Below are 25020 nucleotides of genomic sequence, written 5' to 3' on the forward strand. Positions count from 1 at the left end.
ACTTTTTTATCCTGTTTTATTTTTCAGATATTGATTCTTTCCCTTTTCTTCCTTCCACTTTGTCCTCAAACAATTGTTTCCACTTTGCCCGCTGATCATTTAAAAAGAAAACAATAAAAAATGCATAAAGATTACTGATTAACTTAGAAGGGTTTAATATATATATATAGTTGGATAATTTAAATAGCGCCATTTTTGTGAAAATCACCTTAAGGGCACTGTACAATTAATAAATATCCCAGTACGTCTTGCAGCTACAAAGCACATGGACGGTTGGGATTCTAGTTCCTCGTTTTCAATTAAGATCAATCAAAAATTATAACAGATAGCAGCTAGATTACAGGACGTCTTGCAGCTACAGAGCGCATAGACAGTTAGAAATTTAGCCCCCATTTACACATTTTAAAAATTGACAAATAAGTTTATTGTATTAAAAAAGGAGTAAGATTACAACACGTCTTGCAGCCACTAAGCGTATAGACGATTGGAATTCTAGACCCCATTTACAAAATTTAGGTATTTTAAAGTTGATATATGAAAGCTAGATAACCAATCATCGTGCAGCTACTACAAAGCACATGGACGACTGGAATTCTAGCAAAGTTAAAATGATATCAATAAATTTACAAAAAATAGAGCATAGTAGTAAATTTATCAAGTGTTCATGCCAAGAAGTAAGCAATAAAAAACACGGTTTCAACTCCATGAACATTGCACTTACATATTATGTAACTTTAAAAACTTACTTTTGAAAGACAATTTAGACAATTAACAAAGACGTGTTTTTGTAAGAAATAAGCGCAAAACAAAATAAAAACAAGTGACGTATTCAAATTAATTTAAAGTAGGTAATGTGTGGAAGGGTAAAACATCCTGCCACTTAACTTTGCCTACGGCTAACATGTGAACAGTTATGAATTTACCTTATGAGCGTAGGCAAGCTGAGATGCTGAGATGTTTTGCATCCAGCATAAGCATCAGGGCTGCTTTGCGCGCCATTTGGAAACATGTAAAATATATATTCCGCTTCGCCCTCTCTTCCCCTAAATTGCCGTGTTAGAAAATGAGAAACAAGCTGGGGTAGGTTCAATCGTACCCCGAATCCGGAGCTAAGTTAAGTTTTAGTGAAGATTATACAAAACTGTTATATAAATGTCACATTTTAGATTACTGCGGTATCACACGCATTGCCTCGTGAAGCCGGCTAGTCATTACTTGGAACCGTTATCTCTGCCGCCGGAAGACTTGGATCCCCCTCCAGAAAAACCGGTAAGTTAATTTCCTTCTGTTTTATTTAACTCTCCCTTCCCGGTGGTGCGTAGCTAATACACATTGCATCTAATAACTTTAATATCTCCACAAATATAATAAATTATAGTTTAAGATTTTTGGTATTCCTCAGTTATGCATTTACGTATCAGGTAAATTATTTTTTTATTTAATAATCAATGCTTATTGGGAACAGAAAAAACCGTAGTACGTAGCAAAAGAGTAATCCTAATATATAATTGTCTCACACACTCTTTATGTCTCACTCTCGATAATACAGGTATATTCGGGGGCAAGAGACAATTTCACGCATCACATGCGCAAACAGCATAGTTTTTAGCACTTCTCCTAGATGCCAGTTAGTAGCCCTACGATTTGTCAGGGGCGGTTCCTTCCCCCGCGCTGCGAACATAAGCTAATGGTTTTTTCATGTTTTTAGCAGAAGATAATAAATTTAGAAAATATAATACAGTAAAACTCCTGTTTTACGTTTTTCAAGGGAGCAACAAAAAAAGTGTAAAACTGAAGAAAACTCTAAAGTGAGGAAATTTAAAATGTATGGAAAAAAATCAATTTCATAAAAGTATAATTATTGTATTAGACTATACTAAATATACTGAAGAAAAATTGTAAGAACTGACATAATTGGGCATTAATCATATTTACCAATGATTTAGAAATGTTTATTTTTTTCTCCAATAAATGTTAATAATACTCGTAGTATCATTTTATGTCAAAAAATACTAAACTTCCGCATTTTTCACGCGACATTCGCTCGGGATGGTGACTTCCGCCATAGGAGCTGCAGCATTTTTTTTCGGGCTGGTGGCTCCCGCCAAAGGAGTTCTAAGGGTTAATCTGCCCTGACGCAGAGAATGGTAAAACTGGTATTTGTTTGAACTTTTTCTTTCTTTTAGGGATTGGATTCCGGTTCTCTGGACCAGAGCCCCACGGGAGTAGGCAGAGGTCGAGTGAGAGGAAGGAAACCGAGGAAGAACAAGGCTAACACACCCGTGAGTTAAAATATTTTCTGATTCGAGTTTTTCTACTGACATATTTATTTATTATAATAATAACAATATCTGCTTTGATTACAAAGATTTTAATACTCAAAATACTGCTGATTATATTTCATATATTTATGAAAAAATATATATAATGTGCAACTAATTATTGCTCATTTTTAATTAAAAGTGTTACACTTCATAAAAAGGTCTTTCAGACAAAAATAATTTAAATAAATTACTATTTCCATTAAACCCTCCTTTTAAAGTTTTTCAAGGGAACAACAAAAAAATTGTACAACTGAGGAAAATGCCAAAGTGAGGAAATTAAAATGTACGGGAACAATGGACGTAAAATTAACGTTCTAGACTAGTCTAAATATACTACTAGAAAAATTGTAAAAACTGTCCTATGATTCCATTGAAAATATTTTATATTGTTTAAATCAATATGCGTTTTGTTTATTGAATTAATAAAAAAACATGTTTAAAATAATTTTATACACTTAAATTTAAAAAACAAATATTAGAATTTTCATAAAATACTAATTTCATAATTTTTCCTCTGAATGTTGAGATTTTTTTTATAAAGTATCACATGTTTTTACTATGGCACCACAGAATTCCAACTGTCATTTACATCGCGGCAAAACTGTTTTGCATTTTAATGATAACTGTTTAAGCTATTATTATTATATTTTATTATATGATTATCAATCACGAAGTTAGCTACAGTTTACAGCGATACAACGGGCCGTAGGTACTCAGGTCGAGAATTTCAAGCGCAAACCGAAACCGTCCGTTAAACATTTGTTAAACCAAAAATTTGGAATGCTTTCGTTCTGTGCAATAGATCAAAAGGGCTTCTCTATAAGCGGGCGAATTATCACTCTTAGGTTTAAATTATCTTCTTTTCACATGATGTTTCAAATAATATTTTTATTGCCACATTTTCAAACTTTCAGCATCGTATTTTATTGCTGTAAAGACGTCTTCCAAAACGTGCATCATCTGCGTTTCACAATTGAGTTGAATGTCAATATGAGGTTTTGGTTAAAAAAACTTATTGTATAGTAAAAAACTAACCGGATCGGAACGTCACAAAGATTGTGTTTGCTTGAAAAATGTATTAAAATACAATGCAAAATTGCCTTTTTACCTAGCTTTTTATCTTCCCAGGTGCCGGGGAATCTGGGCTCAAACGTGATGTACCCCCCTGGGGGCATGTGCCCCGCGCCGGGCCAGCCCTCCATGGGCCCCGCCGGGCCGCAGCTGGGCGCCGGGCCTCCCGGAGGGCCGGGCGGCCCCGGGCCGGGCCCGCAGCCCTATCAGCAGCCGCCGCAGCAGCAGTGGTTCCAGCAACAAGGCTGCTACGGACAGCAAGGTAACAAAGTTCAATTCCTCTAACCTCGTAGAGAAATATGCCACTGGCTTCGAGCGTCATCTCATCGTAATACTTAGAAATGATGGGGTTTAAAGCAACCGCTGTCCATGATCAGTGATTTATATTATTTATGATTTACCCCATTTTTTATGCCGCAATGTGTATTTTTGAGTGTTGCGTAAACAATGCCTTATTACAGCGGTGGGGAGATTCGAGCGGCCGCCCATCAACCAATCCAAGCAAGCTCTCTCCAACATGCTGCGGCAGAGACAGCCCCTGGGTGGGGCGGCCTTCACCCAGCAGATGGCCGGGCCCCACAGGGGGGCGCCCTACGCCCGCCAACAGCCTCGTCCCATGCACCCTATGGGACAACCCGGGTATGGAACAGTATAACTAAATCTCAAAAGGGATAGAAATCTGAAGAAGTAATCGGGTATTTAATTTAGACAATAGGAAGTCGTGGAATGTTCTACAAAAAGTCTTACTCTTTTCTTATAATTTTACACAGATACAATCTTAGAGTCAAACTTAATAGAGTCGCCTTTACGAAGAAAAACCATTCTACGAATAATGACTACGACGTTAGCTACAGATTACAGCAATACAACTGACCGTAGGCACTCGGGTAGAGAATTGCGAGCGCTAACCGAAACCGTCCATTGCACGTTTGTTATTAAACTAAAGACCGAACTAAAACCAAACCAAAAATTTGGAGCGCTTCTGTTCTATGCAATGGCTTCTCTAGAAAATTATTACTCTGAGGATACAATGATATATCGAGTTTCTGCTTTACACGACACAGGACAAAGATACACTAAATATTAAATGAAATTAGTGTATGAACAAAACATAAATAAATTTCAATTTACGTAAACAAAACACGATCAATCCCTATTTCTCTTGGGTAATTTTTGAAGTTTTATCTCTCCACGTAACCGTCAAAAATTCTTTAATATTTTATGTATTAAGTCTTAAAGCCATAGACAAATGCATACCACTAACTATTAATTCACAAATCGATATTTATGTAAAAAAAATTGTATATTTGTATGAAAATTTAAAATGTCTTCCTCGGTAACCTGTAATTCTATTCAATTTTTCATATAGTAAACTTAATTTTACTTTGTAGATAAAATCGAAGATAAATTATTAGAGAGGTAAAAACGTTATTATTAATTATGTATGTACCAACTATTTTGTAATTTTATACTTATTTTGTCAAGATTTTTTTTAATGCATATAAAAAAAAAAAAATGTTAACCTTCCATTGTAATACGGGCCTTTATAAATAAGATATGAGCATATCAGATAGCCAGGTGATGTATTGTAAAAATATTATTTTTTTAGATAGGGTTCATAAATCAAAGGGGTTTACTTTTTACTGCATCCAGTTTTCTGTTATGGCGCTTTTAAAACTGTCCAATAGTATTATGATGTTGCGGTTTTTTTTTCAGGGCACAAATGCCCCAGATGGGGGGCCAGATGGGCCAAATGGGCCCCAACCAGATGGGCCAGATGGGGAACCAGATGGGTGGCATGGGCCAGATGGGGCCGAACCAAATGGGACCCGGCCAGATGGGGCAGATGGGTCCTGGCCAGATGGGCCCCGGCCAGATGGGGCAGATGGGGCCGGGCCAGATGGGGCAGATGGGCGGCATGGGTGGCGGCCAGGGGGGGCAGATGTTCGGCGGGCAGCAGTACGGGATGGGGCAGGGGTACGGCGGAGCGGGGTACGGGGGGCAGCAGATGATGCAGGGCGGCCAGCAGGGAGCCATCGGCCAACAGGGCGTCATGGCCCAGCAAATGGCGCAAATGGGACAAGGAATGGGACAAGTATGTTTACTCAATATTCTTATTGCCATCGTCATTGGCTCTAAAACCCGCCGTTGATTCTGGCCTCCACTGACATCCGTCGCTATCTCCCTCTATCCCGGGATGTACTCCTTCAGTCCCTGATGCCAATAGCATCCACATCCCGCTGCACTCCATCCAGCCATCGGAGTTTGGGTCTACTAAGGCTACGTCCACCATAGGACTCTGTGTAAAGTATCTCATTAGGCACTCTTTCTTCACTCATTTTTCCAACGTGTCCTGCCCATCGCACGCTTCCTATTATGTCGGGCTCATAGTAGATATTGTAGACTTCTTCGATAAACCGTATTCTCCAAACTCTAGTATTTTCCTCACTAATACGAGGAAAGATGTTACATCTTTTTTACTCAATAGCAAATTCCTCAATATTTTAGACCTTAATTAAATTTTAAACACTCTTCTTCTTCCTCTTAGTTTTTTTTTGGCTTTTTTCACCCCTAACTGGGTGTTCTAGCCAGAGTGTCAAGTTTGAGATTGACTTATTTAAATATTTACACATGTGTTAGTACTATACATACGAGTTAGTGTGTTAGTATTTAATATTACATACACTTTACATAATATATAACTTATTTACAACTTAATACCATTTATAACTACATATTTACATAAAAAATTTAATATATGTTAATTGGGTGGGGACAAAAGAGTTAAAATATTAGTAGGGAATGGGACGCTGATTTTGGAGAGGTCAGATAGGAACTCAGAATAACAATCATTTATAAGGCATCCTAAGAAAATATGATTTAGATCTTCTTCCTCAAGCTGACATTCGCACATGGCAGAGTCCCGGACATGGATTCTAAACAAACGAGAACTATTACAACAATGTCCAATGCGCATTCTGCATATATGAGTTGTCTCAAATTTGTTCAGAATCACTTTGGAGAACCAAGGCTTTTCTGTTACATTTGGTTTCAATTGGAAAAGTTGTCTTCCCTTGGCTTGGGAGGAGGCTACCCAATATTCTTGCCATGTGCGAAGTTGCTTCTCCTTTGTCGTAACGAGGAGATCACCTAGTGGTAGGAAATAACTATAGGCAGGATCCCCGGAATGGACCGCCTCCTTTGCCAACTTGTCCACCCTCTCATTACCGGGAATACCACAATGGCTAGGGATCCGAATAAACACTCAAAATGGCAAAGGAGTATTTTTAACTTTGAAAAGGTCCAGTGAGCATGTTTGACTCTCAAAATGTCTTGATTAAGACACTGAAAGTGTAAATTTTGATTTGTCAAAATATCTAGGATTTTAGATACTGAAAATGTTTTTTTTTTTTTTTTTTTTAAAAAAGAAATATTTGCGTTCTTATAATTTACCCAAATATTTAATTTTGAGGGCCATTTTCAACGAGTTGTAAATAACTCACTATTAGAAAATGGAATCAAGTTGGGGTAAAGTGGGATTCGAACCACAGACCTTTGGTCCGTGAGTCCGAGACACTAGCCACAGGACCACAACCCAATTATTAAATGTAAATTTTGATTTATGTTTCTCTCAGTTATTACACTCTATATTGATTGTAACAAATATCATAACAATATAATTTTGGTCCTTTTCACAAAATGGTGTAAAAAACAAAGAATAAGATATTTTTTGTTTTCAGTGTAAAGTTTTCTCAAACCAAGTTTTGTAAAATTTCCATTGAAAATAAACATAAAAATGGCATTTTTCAATAAAAAATTATAAAAACGCCATCTATGAATAATGAGTTTAATATTTTCGTAAGACATAAGTTTCGATAGTTTAGTATGAAAAATGTTCTCTAAAATCCTAAAGTCCAGGTATATGAATATTATCGAAGTTGAAAGTTGTTTTATAATATTGAATTTTTTTCAACTTTCTCGTTCTAGAACATGGGCCAATCAGTAAATCAAATGGGGCAAGTGAACCAAATGGGCCAACCTGTCGGACAAATGAGCCAAGGGGTAAATCAGATGGGCCAGGGCGGCCAAATGGGTCAGGGCGTGGGGCAGATGGGCCAGGGGATGGGGCAGGTCGGGCAGGGAATGGGGCAGGTCGGTCAGGGGATGGGGCAGGTCGGGCAGGGGATGGGGCAGGTCGGGCAGGGTATGGGCCAGGTCGGGCAGGCCGTAGGGCAGATGGGCGTCGGCCAGATGGGGCAGGGCCAGATGGGGCAGGGGATGGTGCAAGGCGTGGGACAGATGGGCCAGGGCATGGGGCAGATGGGCCAGGGGGTCGGCCAGATGGGCGGCATGGGGCCCATGGCCGGCCAGGCGGGCGCCATGGGGGGTCAGGGCCCGGGAGGCGTCATGGGGGGCTTCCCGAACCAACAGTCATTCCAGCAGGTACACAAAGTATTTATTTATAAATGTTTGCGTGTGTACCGTGATTTGATACTATCATTTTTTTTTTAATGAAGTTTGTTTATTTATTTTTTAATTGATTGTTAAATAAATAGACTATTAAACTAAGCCAAAATTATTTTTTAAAATTCTTATGTATTATCAGGGCTATGAATTTTTTAAAGTTTTGTAATTACTTTGTCTATGACGTCACAAGTTATCTACGGTGAGTTCTGCCGATTGGTGAGTTGGCTTCCCGGAGACCTGAAATCTATCGCAACACTCTGTCATTATTTGTTTCTTAAGAACTCGTGATGTCATTCCAAATATTTCATTTTTATTGATTTTTTCATACATTTTTAAGAAACTTTGGCTTACAATTAAATGCTCTAATTTTTAGCACTTGTATGAAAACATTTTTATATATAATTTTCCGTAGCACTGTTAACTTCCTCGTTGGGAAGGGCAACGCAATGTTCGCTAAATCTGAAATGAAGCTAGTAAAGTGTATATTAGATCTGTTGGACTCACTCCACACTACTCCTGCTGCAGTCAAATCGGCTCTGCTCTTCCCTTCGTTGTCACATTGAGATACATGGCACATTATCTCACTTACAACTTCTAGACCTCGGAATGGGTTTCCGAGATTACCGAACCTCTGAAACTGGTCAATGACTATTATTTTGGTTTTATTATGGTTAATCTCCAGTTCAAGTGCCTTGCTTTCATTCTCAACTTGTTTAAGGTTATGTTTTATAGCTGTTGATATAAACTGTTTACTGTGGTACTCTCTAGGTGTTTATGAATAATATATAAATACATATGGCGTACATAGGCAATGGTGCAGATACGCCTTTGTAAAAAATCGCCTTTGAATGTAAAAAATAATCTGTGAATGATTAAAACATAGATTTTTGTATTTACAATATGTCAATTTTCAACTTTTTTTTTTCAATAAACTTCAGAGAAATTCCACCGTACATTCAAATAATCTAAATGTTATTTCCATGAATAGATTGTTAAAATACTTTTTGCAGAGCATGATGGGGGGCAGGGGAGCGCAAGAAGCGGCTTATTTAGCTCAACAGCGCCAGAATACACGGCCCCAGTATATGCAGGTATATTCACAAATATTCCATTCTTTTCATACATAACCTCCGGATCGAATAGCCATTCTCTTATTTTGCCCTCGTCTCTTTTGGTAGTGCCATTTCTAAAATCTTTTGGTAACAAATTTAACACAACTGGAACCACTTATTTTAGAGTTCTTTTCCCATATTTGTTGCTTGTCTTTGGAATCACTAAACCTTCATTATGTGTAAATCTCGTATAATAACCATGTTCTAATATGTTTTTGAATTCATCGCTTTTTCTTTGTTCCAAAATGATACAGAACCACAGAATTCCTCGAACCGCACCTTAATAGATTTATATAGTACACTTTTATAACTCCTTATTTTGTAAATATCATTAGACTATTTTTTTAACGATTTTTAACATCATGATTGTTATGGTAGTTCATTAATTTTTTCATAAAGTACTGTTCCAAAAGGATGCTATATGACATCGCGCTCCACTCGCTGTTACATGTTAAACGGTTGAACAGCACCGATTTAAAGTCACGCCATCCATTAGCGGGGAGTTGGGACGGGAAATGAGAGAGTGCTTGTAAAATCTAACATTTGCACATACTCAAAACATTTATACTTTTTATTTATTTTACATTAAAAAAAAAGCTTTTTTTCATTTTGTTATTAATTGAATCCAGCAGGGGGCCAATGTTCCAATGGGCGTCGGTGGCATGGGGGGCCCCGCCCCTCCGTACCCTCGCGGAGCTATGCCTAGCCAGCAAAGTCAACAGTTCCAACAGGTTAGTCATTTTTCCATACATTTTTATGTACATTTTGTTATAAATTGAATCGGGGGCCAATGTTCCGATGGGCGTCGGTGGGATGGGGGGCTCCGCCCCTCCTACCCTTGCAGAGCTATGCCTAGCCAGCAACGTCAACAGTTCCAACAGGTTAGTCAAAATCCCATACATTTTTATGTACATATTTCAAATTACTGGATTTTATGTACTTGTGAAATTTAATGGAAAAAAAATGCGTTTTAAATGTACTAAATTCAATGGGACTTTTTTATAGCATATTTTTACAAAAGTCAATGACGATCAACTCCTTGACGATTTTCCAAATATTTGAGTTTACTGTTTACCATATTGATGTGCCATATATTTATATTTTATTGTTATAGTTGTGTTTCTGATCCTATATAATAATAGTGGTGATATACTCATGTGTCTGTCAACTAATTGCTCGTCCCATCTCAACACAGGACTTTTAGTCCCATGAAGTTGGGACTTATGTCTTAAATAATGTGCAATAAACTAATGTATGTAAATAAATAAATAAAAAATAATGACATACAATTAAAAAAACACATTACCAGTGTGAAGAAAGTAGCATTTCAGTTTGTGGATAATCGCCTTCCGTGCTTTCATTCTCTTACAGACTGTTGTCATGATCAGACTTTGTGAAAATGTGCTTTGATTGCACTGCATTGAAAAACGAAGCAGACATATCGTTTCATTTGTAAATACAATCCAATTTATGAAATACATATGTAGATAATAAATTATGTTTTTAATTCCATTCTCCAAAATTTTGACAGGCGCCAGCTAATATCGTATCTATGCCAACAAGTTACACAAAAATAATGACCTTTAAAAAATGTGTATATCTCTTTCTTACATGAATGTCATTTTTTGATAGTTAGAGCAACGCAATGTCTGTTATATCTTAGATGTTACTAGTAAAGGAATAAAGGGTTTATTTTTAAATGATGATAAAAGTATCTAATTTTGTTAATTGTGTATATTTATTTTTTTTAATCAAAATGGAATTTCACCAATTTGACCCCCTAAAAACCTAGCAGCTATAAAAAATATTTGCTATAAGAGAATAAATTGAAATTTTTTGTTGTTTTTAAAAAAAAATCTTGTAGTTTAGAAATTATTACTATGTTAATTTGAACATACATTGGGTTACAAATTGGGATGTTTTTTAATCAGTATGGGAAATAAAAATCACTTGCTAAAATCCATTTTGTTAAATAAAAAAACAATAATTATAATAAAAACGTTTATAAAAAATACCTAAATTTAAACATATTAGGTCACAAGGCCAGTTGTCATTTGACCTTAAATAATGCAAATGATAATGGGAGGAATCAGATGCTCTAACGAGAGTCGAACTGTCAAATGTGAATCCCATTTTAGGTGAGATTACGTATTCCAACCTAGCGAAAAAAGGAATTAGAAAACAAAAATCGAGAGACTAGAAACTCAGTCTCACAACGCTGCTAGAACGGTGAAAAAGGGGTGACCTGATAGAGACATACTAGATACTCAACGGTCACTAAAGCTACCCAAATTTGGATCCCATGTTCAAGCTTAAACAAGATGCTCGTTTTCGAGGCTACAGTCTCAGGCTGGAGAAAACGAGATTCAATCTAAATCCACGGAAGCATTTCCTGAGCAATAGGGTTGTTGGTGGTTAGAATAAGCTGCCACAAGAGCTGATCTCAATGTGTAGTCTCAATGGGTTCAAAAATGGACTAAATTTGTTTGGCAAAAATTAAAGTGCGCCAACAACTAACTTTGGTTAAAATAGATTTAAGCATATCAGCTGTAAGCTGCTCGCTTAAAATCAATATAATAGTAATAATTGTCATTATTATTTGATTTATTGGGGGAAAAACAAAATCCCATTAATAAGGACTATAAAAATTGTAAGATAAAAACACAAAAATTATTAAACTTTATACATTCCACATTTACTAATTATTATTTTAAATACATATTTACTAATGATAACTTTGTTGTGAATTTACTTTGCGGTGATGAAATACTTTCCAATTTAGATTTAGCCAGAACTCTAGAGTTTTCTAAACATTACAGCAAAGCCAGCAGCGCATGCGACAACAGATGCTGGCTCTACAGCAGCAACAGCAGCAGCAGCAGCAACAACAGCAGCAAGGGAACCAGACCTCCGGTCTCATGATGTCGCGCCAATACCAACCTCCCCCGTACTAATCATCCCCATCATCTGTTCTATCATCCGGCGGGGTAATCGGTCTTCCGCTTCGATCCTACGAGGAATCCATCCCGAGACCTCAAGCACGGAGGAGAATGTGCCAACCACCACATTTCGTAGCGGACCTATTTATCTCCGCTTAATTTATTTTTCAAGATTTTTACCTGAGATTACCTGTTGAGTTCAAAACACTTATCCAAGATTCTGGTTCTGTTTCACATTCAAAAGGGTATTTTCACAAATCGGAAGTAACTTTGAATATGGGTATTTAGAGTGGATTTTTACAATTCTAATATGCAACTATCAATTCTATACAAAACAAGTTGTCATTTATAATTTTCGAGCGATAAAATGAGCATATTCAAAATGGCTCGCAGTTGGCGTCACGTCACATTGATGCCACACATCTTGCCCGATACAATTTTTTTATATATTTTTTTTATTAAGGCAATCCATCCTAAGAAGGATGATTTCTGCCATCAAGGGTAAAATATAAACATGGCATTAGGAATATAATTTAGTAAAAATTAAAGCCAAGAAAACCTAAAAATTGACCTCATTTTGAGACAGGAAGTTTCCTATCTGGTGGATAATTTCAGGATCAAGGATGGAGAGGAGTGATGATATGTTAATAGGGTAGAGATATTTTTTTAAGGAAGAGTACATACTATATCTGTCCCTTATTGGGCAACCGAAGGTCTGGAGTCTCGTGGTCCAGACCACATTCACACCATGGACTTCCCACAACATTAATGTTGTACAGGTTTGCCCGATACAATGCTCAATAAAGAATACAGACCCTATTGTACTCTTTATTTGCAAACTAGACCGGTCTGAAAAAAGATTCGAGTTATGTGTTAAGAAAATTCCATCTATCTGTTTCACTACTTGGCTTAGGTGTTCTAGTTTGAGTGATTCAATTCTTCCATCTGTTGATTTCTGTGAAATTTTTGATTTTCTAAAATTTGTAGTTAAAAATTTACACATTTTAAACACAAGTTTTGTAGTGTTTTATATTACATTCTCGTCTCTTAGTTGGCAAATCACAAATGTGCAGAATTACAACATAATCCAACAAACCGACCTTTTCTCCACTCCTGTGTGTATAAATGCATAAATTTTAACAAAAATGTATTCCAAATTAAAGATACAATAAATTTTGATATATTTTTTGTATTTTTAAACAATTATCTGCAATACTATTTAGAACTTTATAATTGTTTAAATATTTTTATTAATATCATTTTTAAACTTTAGTGTAAATACAATGATGATTTTCAGTATCCCTTATTTTGATACAAATATGTTTTTTTAATTAAATTATACATACAAAAATAGACATTTTCTTAAACACAATTATTTTTAAAGTGTGTTTGTCGCTTGCTATATTTGACAAAAGTAGTATTTTTTTGTCTATAAAATGCATAACACGGTGTATAAGAATTCATAACATAGTGTATAAAAATCCATAACACAGTATATAACAATCCAAAACATAGTGTATAACACAATGCATAACGTAGTGTATAACAATGTATAATAATGCATAAATGTACAACAATGCTTTTGTATATTAAAAGCAGTGTTATTGCAAGGTGCTAAAGGGAGTATCTACCCGTAATATTATACTTGTTTGGGATAGCGATGACCTAAGCAATGTTCTAACTTATTTGAAAATACTTTTTATTATTAAAGCAATAATAATATAGACAAATTACGTAGAAAAAATATTTAGCTAAATCAGACTCTTTTTGTAATAAACTCTAACAAATCAGCAATATTTTGAATCTATGGTATCAATATTACTTTTCCAAAACGATCATGAATTCATTAAAAAATAACTTTGAACATTCTGGTTTGTATATTGGAAATTTAATATGAAGAAATGTTACGAGTTGAATCAATTGTAGTACAGTAAAATCTCGTTTTTACGTTCCTCGATTTTACGTTCCTCGATTTTACGTTCCTCGATTTTACGTTTTCCCGCTTTTTACACCGAAATATTTAGGTCCCATTTTTTTTCCATACTTTACATTATCATTTAAATATTCCCCCATCAACGTTTTTTACGTTTTTCATAACCCCGGTTTCACGTACAAAAAACGAGCCGCGCGCCGACACGTGAATGGAGAATAAAATCGAGTTAAATAAAAAAAAAAAAGTAAATTATTGTCTCAAACTAAATTCAAAGTAGGTGCAGTGTAATTGGCCATTTTGTTTAAGTATCCAATGTTGACATTTTACTAAATAGTGACATGCAGTTGACGCATGTTTAGGAAAGTTTAGAAAAGTCTTTTCATCAATAAATTACGATGCAGAAAGTTTAAAAAATTGGCAATAGAAATATTATTTGATGTTATACACATAATGTGAAAAGGAGATAGTTTAAACAGTTATCATAAAAGCATGAAACATTCCGCGATGTAAATAAATGACAATTGAAATTTTGTGGTGCCATACTAAAAAAAGTGATACCATATAAATAAAATTTCCCAATATTTAGGGAAAAAATCGCTATATGCATTTTATGCAAATTCAAAATTATATTTTCGTGTTTTTAAGGTTAAGTAACTAGAAAAAAATATTTCTAAAGGGTATTTTTTTTAATTCAATAAAAAATAACACATTATAGTATTGCTTGAAAAAATACAAAATATTTTTATTTAAATCATTGGTAAATATGAATAATCCCCAATCATGACGATTCTTACAATTTTTCTGCAGTATATTTAGTTATAGTCTTGTAAAATAATTATATTTTAAATGAAATTTCATTTTTTCCATACATTTTTAATTTCCTCACTTAAGCGTTTTCCTCGGTTTTACACTTTTTTGTTGCTCTCTTGAAAAACGTAAAACAGGGGTTTTACTGTATTAATAATAAAAAAATCTTGAAATTTTTCAATAATGTTCAGAATTTTGCTGTATTTGCATATTAAATATTTATTATTCTAAATTAGAGAATTGCATCACAATTGGTAGGAATAATTTTTCCTCTCTATTGATAGAGCATAGAAAGGACGCTGCGACCAGGACTTACTTACTGAATTATTTAAATTGTTACAAAGTGAAATATTATATTTGTATGTTACATCTTTTGAATACATTTATACGTCATCAAAATTTCATATTAGCCGGAATTAGTATTACAAAATGGCTCCATGTTGTTAATTGACAAATAGCTGCATTGCATTTTGACTGAATAACCTCACACGACAATAAAGAGTATTCTTTTTTTTTTTAGCTGAATAAAAATTGAGCATGTTTGTATTTTTTTGTTCACTTTTTTTCCACTTTAGGTGGTTTAGTATATTGTGTATGCCGTAAAACTATGATGAATATTATAAAATATTGTATTATAACCTTTTATTTTCAGACAGTCTTTGACTAGTATGATAATTAGAGATTTATGGCTCTTTGAATTTAAAATTAAATAACTTCTTATTCAATAATCGAGGCGTAAATGTGACGTAACCCACAAACTTGTAGAACTTAAATAATTGCATTAAAAGTTTAGCTAACAGGTGTTTAAACTGGTAATGGTGTGAGCAGTGCCATCTATTAATGGATGGGAAAAGGTGGATTCAACAACCTCCAATTTATAAAACCCATGATTATGGACCCCTTCCATTGTTTAATTCCATTTTGTACACTCGCCAAACACACGAGTCTGACTCTTTTTTAGCATATTGAACCTGAATTGTTTATATTTTTTCCTTATGTATATTTTGTTAAATGAAGGTTTTATTAAAAATATTATACCGATTTGTGGGTTACGTCACTCCTCCGCTGAGCACCTCAATGATACTAGTATTGTGACAGATTTTTCCGGGAAGCCAATTCACCAATCAGCAGAAGTCACCATAGAGAAAAAAAATCATAGTGCTGATAATATGATGCATAATGATTATGTTTTTAGCTTAGTTTGATAGGTTAGGTCACACACTAGTGTCGCGCTTCATTATCTTTGCCGAAATTGGCAAAAACATTACGGTTAAAACAAGGCTAGCTATATTGTAGAATGTCATATCTTGACAATATGGGATTCGTCAATTGGCTCTTTTACAATACGGAGTTGTTTTGTAATATGGCTAGGCTAAAATGACAATCTGGCTTCGACATATACATAACATTGTCCATAACTCAACTAATGCTAGTTAAAACACTCTGCTGACACTTTAGGAGTGTCAATATTTAATAAGGCATTAAATTTTACTAAACATATTTTGAAACAAAAGTCATTTAACTGGATATTGTAAATAAACTAATTCCATACTAATGTTACAGTTCTCTAGGGAAATACAGTAATTGTACTATGTGACAGGGGTTGACTCAGCTGAATTTTCAATGAAATTCAAATACATTGTGTACAAATTTAATATTGAAAGAAAATTCTAGAAATTAAACATGTATTTGGTTACTATCCGGTATCCTGACTATCTTTTTTAATATCCGAATAATTCCTATTATTCGACCAGATACTTGCTACTCTATCCAGCCAGATACTCGCTACTATACAATACAAATACTCGTTACTATCTGGCCAAGTACTAGCTACTATCCGGCCAGATACCGATTACTTAATTAAATAAATAAAATGTCATTTTATTTATAAATATATTTATTTTTAACGAAAATATATTGGAAATCTAATGCTTAAAGTTGATTAGTTGTAAATTGTGACGAATAAATACAACAATATTTTTGTCAGTAAACAATTGTGCTTTTCTTCAATGCGACACCTGCTTCAGAGAATAAATAGTCTTTCGCAGTGTGCTCTGTTGTTGCTCAGTTTGGGCTTTGAATGTCGCGACTTCATCAACACTAGAGTGACTTCATTCACGAATAAGAAGTTGTGACTTAAAAGTGCACAAAACGCACACATCCCGCGCTGAATATCCGGGCTCAGATATTTGGTATCCGTTATTCGGCCAAATAAAATGAACCTCTATAAAATGCCACATATTCATCTCAAACCAAAATATAAAATGCATGTGCAATTAAATCCTGCGTCGACATGACGCCATACGGTTAATGAATTTTTACTGTCATAATGACACGACGCTCATAAAGATAATTTCAACAAAATATGTCATACTGATCCCATCAATTAAATTCACATAGAAATATGTCTTATAAATCAATTGTATGATGTGATAAATATAAATTATATTTATTTATTTGACTATCGTTTACATTAGGATTAAAATAAGCGTTATATTTGTATGTATATTAATTATGATTTTAGTTTTATGTAAAGATATTTTGGGGTTTTTTAAATCTCAGGTGGAATAAAACATTTGTACAAAATTCATAACTAGACAATGGTATTTTTAATTATATAATTTTTATAAAATCTTATATTAATTCGGATGACTGATTTTTAATCAGTGACATTATTCCTTCTTTTTTACATTATTTAGCTTTATGTAACTTTGTATTAATTTACTTGTATCATAAGTTAGAAATTATTTTTAAATAAATATTTTTAATAACCATAATAAGATTTGTTTTATTTAACACTTTTTTTCCAATACTAGAGCAAATTATCTTTATTTCTTAGAATTTAATTTAAATTATCTCTCGTTTTAAAAAGTTAATATAAACAATACTTCTTTTTTGAAAAATTTATACAAATTCATCATCATCTTTCCGCACCCAGTGGTACATAGGGCTCTCTGAATTCTGAAAGTTTAGGTGATCAGTCTATACCTCAGCCACTCTAGGAACAATGAAATGTTCCAGTTCAAAAAAACTTTTAAATCAATATTTTACGGCCGCCCTGCCAGGAATTAAACTTTAAGAATAGTAGGCAAACCGCCAACCAATACACAACGAGGCAGACCTCCGCTCGATTTTCTTACTTAGGACTTCTCTCTACGTGAGAGCAGCCATCGAGTCAAAAACACTCGTCCAGGGTTCTGGGTTCTATTTCACACACAGAACTGTATACTTAGTTAATATGGATTATCTTTCAATTATAAATATAATAAAATAAAATAAAGTATTGTTTCAAAATTTCAATCTGTTAGGATTTTTATTTATTTCTGAAATAAGAGTGAAAAATATAGAAAAAATAATTATTGCAAAACGATCAAGTGTGGTAATTTGGAAAGAAGGGATGATAAAAAAATGTTTCAAATGTCTTTTTTTACATTTTCATTTTACAAAAAGAGTGAATGGTAATGTCGGGACACAAACAGTCAAGAAAGTCTTTCTGCCAAGTCCTGGCATGATCGGATAAATCAAAACCTTAAATCTGTGGCTTTATGGCTCAAGCTGATATGTCCATTTTTTGTTAGAACACTCCCAATTTACGGAACAGATTTCTGGTGGCAAAATTTAGTATGTGTATAAAATAAACGAATAGATATTTATTCAATCTAATTTTTTCAGCTTCCGAACAGCTCAACAAAGTTAATATTCTTACTTCTCAGAACTAAGATTTTATCAGCTTGTGCCAAAATGCCACAGGTTATTTCAAAAAATTACATAATAAAATGGCATACGTAACAAGGTGAATAAATATAAATGGAGGTATAATTGTATGCCAATATAGGATGCATGTGGCATTCTGTCATCTGCCTACCCCTGCTATTAAATTAAAATAGTAAAATTGGCATTATTGGTAACAAAAAAATTAAACTAAGCTGTATATAAAAAATTGAGTACAGAATTGTATTTTATAAACATTGTTGCTTAATAAAATTGTATATTTATTAGTTCCACAATATGTATTATATTTTGAAAAGTATTTGTTCATTCAAAATAAGCACTCGTGTATAAAAATTATATTGAGTGATCGACTTTCATGTACGTACATATATTTTGGTCCCAAAGTACTACATTTTTAAAAATTCCAACCCGACCAGCGAGCTGGTTAAAGACTAAAGAAAAGTGTTATTAAAACTTTATATATTTACACAGAGTTTCGATTATTTTAACCATAAAACTATGATTATAAACATGAATATAATTAAAATTACAGACCCCATCGATTGATTTGTGAGATACATTTTTTTTAAAAATATAAATATTCGATTCTCGGGATGATTTAAGATCCCATGGCATACAATAATCTTAAATGCTACTGAAAATATTATCTATCAATATGCACTGGATAATTACAAAATGATGGCTTCAACATATGTTACGTCACCGCCAAATAGTTAAATCAGCCACTCTATTGTCAACCACAACCATAACACAAGATACGCCAATAGGGATATGATACTAAGAGAAGGGGTCAACACTGTTCTGGCATCAAGGCAATGCTATTACGTTGGTAAAAAAGTTTATAACCTTTTTACCGGAATTATGGAAACGCGGGAGTGTTGTCAGGTTGAAGAAAGTGTTGACCTCGCTCTTTCGTGACATTGGTTGTAAGGAGACAGAGAGGTTGATGCATGCTGTGGATTGGAAATTCTTACTGGATGGTGAAAATAAAATATTAAAAAAAAAACAAATAATAAGAATAAAGTTTTTCCTACATCAAGTAAAAAAAAATGTGCATCCTTATGCATGATACATAATTGAATACATGCAAATTGTGTATATATGTATTTTAGCAAGTTTATATTATTGTATGTCTCTTCTTTCTAAAAAAAAATTAACTTGTAAAGAATAATATATCAAAATGTAATTGCCTAACTTGGAACGGGGTATGTACTCTTGTAAGCTGGGCAAAGTTTCTAATTAAAAAAATGTAAATATGGTAAAATGTATAAATAAATAAAAACAGGACGGCCAGGCTGTTCATCAAATGCCGGCATGAAAATGAATGGCTAACGGACGCTTAGCGAAAATGTTGAAAGTGACGTTTAACGAAAGGATCAGTCCTTGCGAGATGAGAGGCTAAGCGACGTTCAGATGTCGCTTAGCCTCTCATTTTAATGCAACAATAATAATAGTTTTTTTTTAATTTATTTTGTTATGTGACGTTAGGATATGTTGAGTTAAGTTTAATAATAAAAAACATTAGTCGCTTAACTTAATCCAACTAATTCTAACCTAACTTGGCGGCTTTTGGTCCAGCCGTTTCCAAAGGGCTACCTTTTAACCAGCCAACACGTTGAGCTATCTTAATTCACTCTATGAACGGCCTAGCCATTCAATTGAATGCTGGCATTTAATGAACAGCCTAGCCGTCTAGTTTTTTTTTAATATTTGCGTTTTTATGATTTACCCAAATATTTCATTTTAAGGGGCAATTTCAATGAGTTGTAATAATAACTCACTATTAAAAAATGGGAATCAAGTTGGGGTAGAGTGGGATTCGAACCACGGACCTTTGATCCGTGAGTCCGAGACACTAGGACCACAATCCGACTCAGTTAAGTGGCTGGTATAACGATTTGGCAGTGAAATATATATTATATAACATTATTTAAATAAATTGTACAATGCTGAATATCATACATGCATTGGATCAATAAAGCCGAAAGAAAGTTATAGTTCGATATAAGAAAAGAGTTACAATGACATGTACATATATCATTTTTGCCAAAACGGCTTCCACATAACCATAATAAGCTATGTCTATAAATAAAAGTACAGACAAATGGCAATTATAAAGTGAATATTATATAACTACTGAAATATAAACCCATATATCATATACGTATATCTTGTTGATCGATATTTATAGCCATCTTTACAAATTTTCAAAAATAAAACTAAAATATAAAAATTGCAAATATGGCAGGTATACGAAAACGGTACAAATGTAGTTTAAAATAATCCCTAAAAAATTGACAAGAAAGAACAAGAAATATTTCGAAAATATGTACACTTACAAAAAAAATGTAAAGTTTACTATTAACAAACTATTATTTCTATAAGAATAGCATAACATAGATAATCACACCTAAATATGGGCAAAAATGTCTTAGCCGTAGGCACAATAATTAAAAGTCTTACAAGCATGTTTATTTCAAAAGTTGCAACGCCAATAAAAATAAATATGTGTATTTGTTCCGTCAATTACTAACATTCTTAATTTTCAATAATTTTACCGCGCGTGATTTTCAAATAAATTTGTATAGAGTGAACCGAGAGAAAAATTATTTTCTGTCCAACACAAACTTGGTCAGAAAAACACCGGAGCTGGACGGACATCGCGTCACTTGAGGTATCGTACTTACAAAAATGTGTTTTTGTGCACCGTAATACCTAACTCATGCATGCTCACTAGCCTACTGCCTCTCTTTAATGTATAATGTCCTTTTTAATACTGTACGTGTACCATATTTACAAAACAAAAGTATGCTTTATTATGGTAGCTTCTACAAAGGAATCATTTATCGGAATCGAAAAATAGTTCGATGATTCAGGTGGAAGGCACGTCGGACTACATTTTTATTTGACAATGTAAACAAGTTTAAAAATGTTAAGAGTTACCAAAATCTTTGTGAGTTATATTTTAGTGTAAACTGATTGCAATATGAAATCTTTGAGAATCTTTTTGATCAGTTTTTTGTACTTTTGTTTCACTATTTTAATGAAAATATTTGTATGTATGTAATAAATGGTTAAGTACATTTTACGAACAATTTGAAGCAAAGGCAAAATACGCGGATTCGAGCTTGGATCGGATCCATAAACTATATTACCTATATTTAGATATTACATATTGAGCCATGATCCCCGAAACATCGTAACCGACAAAAAAAAATATTTTACAGAACAATTTTTTCATCTCTATTATCAAGGAATGCACTTTGAGAATCAAACTCTGTTTTGACTATATATCTGATTGATATCGATAAAACAAATATTTGATTATAATAGTGGGCAGATAATGGAGAAATTTGACAGCTTCGATACTTGGGAGTTCACATAACTGCGGATGGAAGCACGCACACGCAACAAGAGTTCGCAATCCGCTGGAGCAAATTTTGATGTTGTGTCGATCATGGCTCGATATCTTAGCAGAGATTTTAGAGATGAAATTACTAGAAATTATGTGATCACTTTACACACTGTGTAACATTCACCATTCTTACCATGTTTAAACATAGAATCTCTTAACTCTTGGATCTTCCGTATAAACATATTATTTTTTTACAAAATAAATAGTTTCCTTAATAATAATAATATTAAGCCACAAGTACTTAATCATTGAGTGTAAATTCTAAGTACATTAAAAAGATTATATAAAAATAATGACATTAAAAATGGCGATATAAATTGTAATAAAATTCATAAAAAATTCAACATAAAAATAAATGTTTTGTACTTAGAAAACTATTGGGACAATTTTTTTAAAATTTTACTAACATTTCTTAAAAATACAGCTGGACTTATTCAAGGAATTGTGAAAAACATGTTTTCCAAATTACAGCTAGTTTTATATTTTGTTATAGTTGAAATATTAACTATACAATGGTTTATATTTTTATAAAAATATTTGGAGTAGAGAAACCATTTTTTTACAAAAATTGAGCTAAGATTAATTTAAAATAAGTACTAAAAAATTAGGAACTGCTGGCAAGCGACTGCGATCAATAATTTTCTAAAATATAAAATTGCCTATAAAGTTGCCAAACATTCCTAAAGTACAATCCTTTTTATTAGTTAGTTCACTTCTCAAACAGGATATTGGTTAAAATATAACCTATAAAAAATGAGATTTTAAAGCATTTTTCAATTCAATCAAATGCTAGGTACTACATGGCAAATTTGAATTATTTATATAATAATTCTTGCATTGCATGGAATAACTTCTTCGACTACTACTCATCAATCATTTTAATATCATCCGTAAAATTGTGTTTGTTATAGTAATTTTCCTTGGCTACATTGTAAAGTTCTATCGAATTCTGTTTTCCTGTCTCGGCGACCATCTTGGTGAAGACGCCATCTTTCGCCTGTAAAAGGATAAATGGATGTTCGAACTCCACCATACGTCCCTGATCCATTACCAAAACCTTATCGGAATCCATGATCGTGTTTAAACGATGGGCTACTGTCAACACGGTACAATCGGCAAACTTTCCTCTGATGGTTTTTTGTATCAAGCTATCGGTATGCGGATCGACATTTGCCGTTGCTTCATCGAGCATCAACAGTCGGTTGTTTCTAAGTAACGCTCGGGCTAAACAAACCAACTGCCTCTGTCCTACGCTGAAATTCGAACCCCCATCCATGACTTTGCCCTCCAAACCCGCCGGACCGCTTAGCGCTTCTTTTAACTCCACTTCATCGAGAGCTTGCCAAACTGCCGCGTCAGAATACTCTTCGAACGGATCTAAGTTTCGCCGTATAGTTCCGGAGAATAAAACAGGATCCTGCGGAATTATCGAGATCTTTTTTCTCAAGTTACTGACAGATATATCTCGAGTATCCACGCCATCTATAACGACAGCTCCATCATTATATGCGAGACGGAAAAGTGTAGATATAAGAGAAGATTTACCTGCACCAGTTCGCCCGACAATGCCAATCTTCTCTTTAGGTTGAAATTCGCAATTCAAATCTTTAAGTACAAATGGATCTTCGTCTTTATCTGTATACCTCATGGATAAATTCTTGAATACAATGCGCCCGTACTCGGGCCAGTCTCTCGGTGGGATTTTTTGCTTTACTGCCATAACTTTTTCAGATTCGGAGGATTTAGACTTCTTGTCGTAGTCGTCCGGTTCGATGCCCGCTTCCGGAGCAAGCAATTTGTATTCTATCAGTCTCTCGACGGCCATCAGTTGGTTAGTGACTTCGGCCGACTGGCGGATACCCCATTGGACCAGAAACGTTAGGGACATGCACTGAGTTATCGCTAGACCGACTCTGTCTCCCAACATAGATGTAGATAATAAGAGGAAACTGAAGATGACAACGGCAATAAGTCCGAGACACAGTATATCCAGAAGTTGTCCGAACGCCGAGCTGGTAGAAATAAACATAAACCAAGCTGACGTGTGCACATCTTGATACGTATCGAACTCCGCCTTTACAATATTTTGCGCTCCGTATGCGCGGATGGTTGACAGCCCTTGCAGAGTAGCGCTGAGATGTGTAAAAACGGGGCTTTTTGCAATCCCTTCCATGCGTTTGATATTCTTCGAAGTCCTCAGATACACCTTCCTTATTCCGAGAAATGCAAAACTGAGCACTACGATAGGAAAGAGAAAGTAAGGATTCACGTAGCAAGCCAGGATGATAGACCCCGTCATGCCTAATAGGACCTGCGAAGCATCCAGAATAGCTTTGGGTAAAAGTTCATCAATAGCTCCCATGTCTTTGGCAAACCTGTTCATGATCCGGCCGGAAGGATTCAAATTGAAGAAGAGCATCGGAGATCTGACGACGCCTCGGAACATCATGTCGTGTAGAGCCTGAGAAGACCTCATCGCGAGATTATAGAAACTGAACGAACGCAGTAGAGTACAAGCGAGCGCCAATGCAACTATGATCCCGTGGATGATAATGCAATTCTCGGTGGAGACGAGCTCGTATAAATCTGGTAAATGGTCCCAGCTTGAGTCGGATGTGGTCTCGTTGCTGACCAAACTCGCGAGAGTCGTAGCAATAGCAAGAGGAACCGGGGTGTTAGAGGAGTCTGTAAGATTTTCCGTGGTATTTGATAGGAGATTGTTACTTCCGTTTCCTGCATAGTTATAAAAGTCACGAAGTTCTTCTTGAGAAGTCCTGAAATGAAATATAATTGTCTATTAAATTTGATGAACTAAAAATATTAAAACGTTAGAAACATATTTCGGCAAAAGTTGTTTATTAATTTGTCAAAAATGAATAATAATAATGCAATTAAGTATTATACAAGAAAGGTCAAATGGTTTAAAAAGTTTACTATGTCTCATTAAATACGGGTGATTTTTTATGGAAATATTTTGGTATCATATTTTGCCAAAAATGAATCATAAGTTTATTTAAAGATCGTACATACTTTTATTTATAATTTAATTTGGTACTTAAAAAACAAAAATTAAAATGCAAAACTTTTCAAATCAGCAGTTGAGATAAAAAATGGTGCTTTGATTAGCCACTGTTTTTCAGTAAGGAGTTTGGAAAAAGACAGGAAGAGGATCCAGGATAAATGAGGAATAGGGTTCTAAGGATACATAATCATGTTTCTT

At 34.3% G+C, this 25020-nt stretch overlaps 2 protein-coding genes across 4 annotated transcripts in view; one reads left to right on the forward strand and one right to left on the reverse strand.

Annotated features, from left to right (window-relative positions):
* The window catches only part of kto (mediator complex subunit kohtalo), a 73401-nt gene extending 59311 nt beyond the window's left edge, over positions 1 to 14090 (forward strand). The window contains exons 39-48 of the mRNA XM_088238429.1: positions 1167 to 1269; positions 2187 to 2282; positions 3453 to 3657; positions 3857 to 4034; positions 5112 to 5490; positions 7494 to 7599; positions 7684 to 7838; positions 8873 to 8953; positions 9607 to 9705; positions 11794 to 14090. Coding sequence (XP_088094555.1) covers positions 1167 to 1269; positions 2187 to 2282; positions 3453 to 3657; positions 3857 to 4034; positions 5112 to 5490; positions 7494 to 7599; positions 7684 to 7838; positions 8873 to 8953; positions 9607 to 9705; positions 11794 to 11928 — 1537 coding nt within the window. The 3' untranslated portion in view covers positions 11929 to 14090. The remainder of the gene's footprint in view (positions 1 to 1166; positions 1270 to 2186; positions 2283 to 3452; positions 3658 to 3856; positions 4035 to 5111; positions 5491 to 7493; positions 7600 to 7683; positions 7839 to 8872; positions 8954 to 9606; positions 9706 to 11793) is intronic.
* LOC148273619 (ATP-binding cassette sub-family C member 4-like) overlaps positions 13093 to 25020 on the reverse strand; it is a 50014-nt gene continuing 38086 nt past the window's right edge. For all 3 annotated transcript variants that reach the window (XM_088238427.1, XM_088238426.1, XM_088238428.1), the window contains exon 14: positions 13093 to 24574. In XM_088238427.1, coding sequence (XP_088094553.1) covers positions 22663 to 24574 — 1912 coding nt within the window. In that variant the 3' untranslated portion in view covers positions 13093 to 22662. The remainder of the gene's footprint in view (positions 24575 to 25020) is intronic.

The sequence above is a fragment of the Micrasema longulum genome, unplaced genomic scaffold, assembly GCF_059751315.1.
Source record: "Micrasema longulum isolate JH-2025_06_02 unplaced genomic scaffold, ASM5975131v1 h1tg001895l, whole genome shotgun sequence".
NCBI classification, from domain to species: domain Eukaryota; kingdom Metazoa; phylum Arthropoda; class Insecta; order Trichoptera; family Brachycentridae; genus Micrasema; species Micrasema longulum.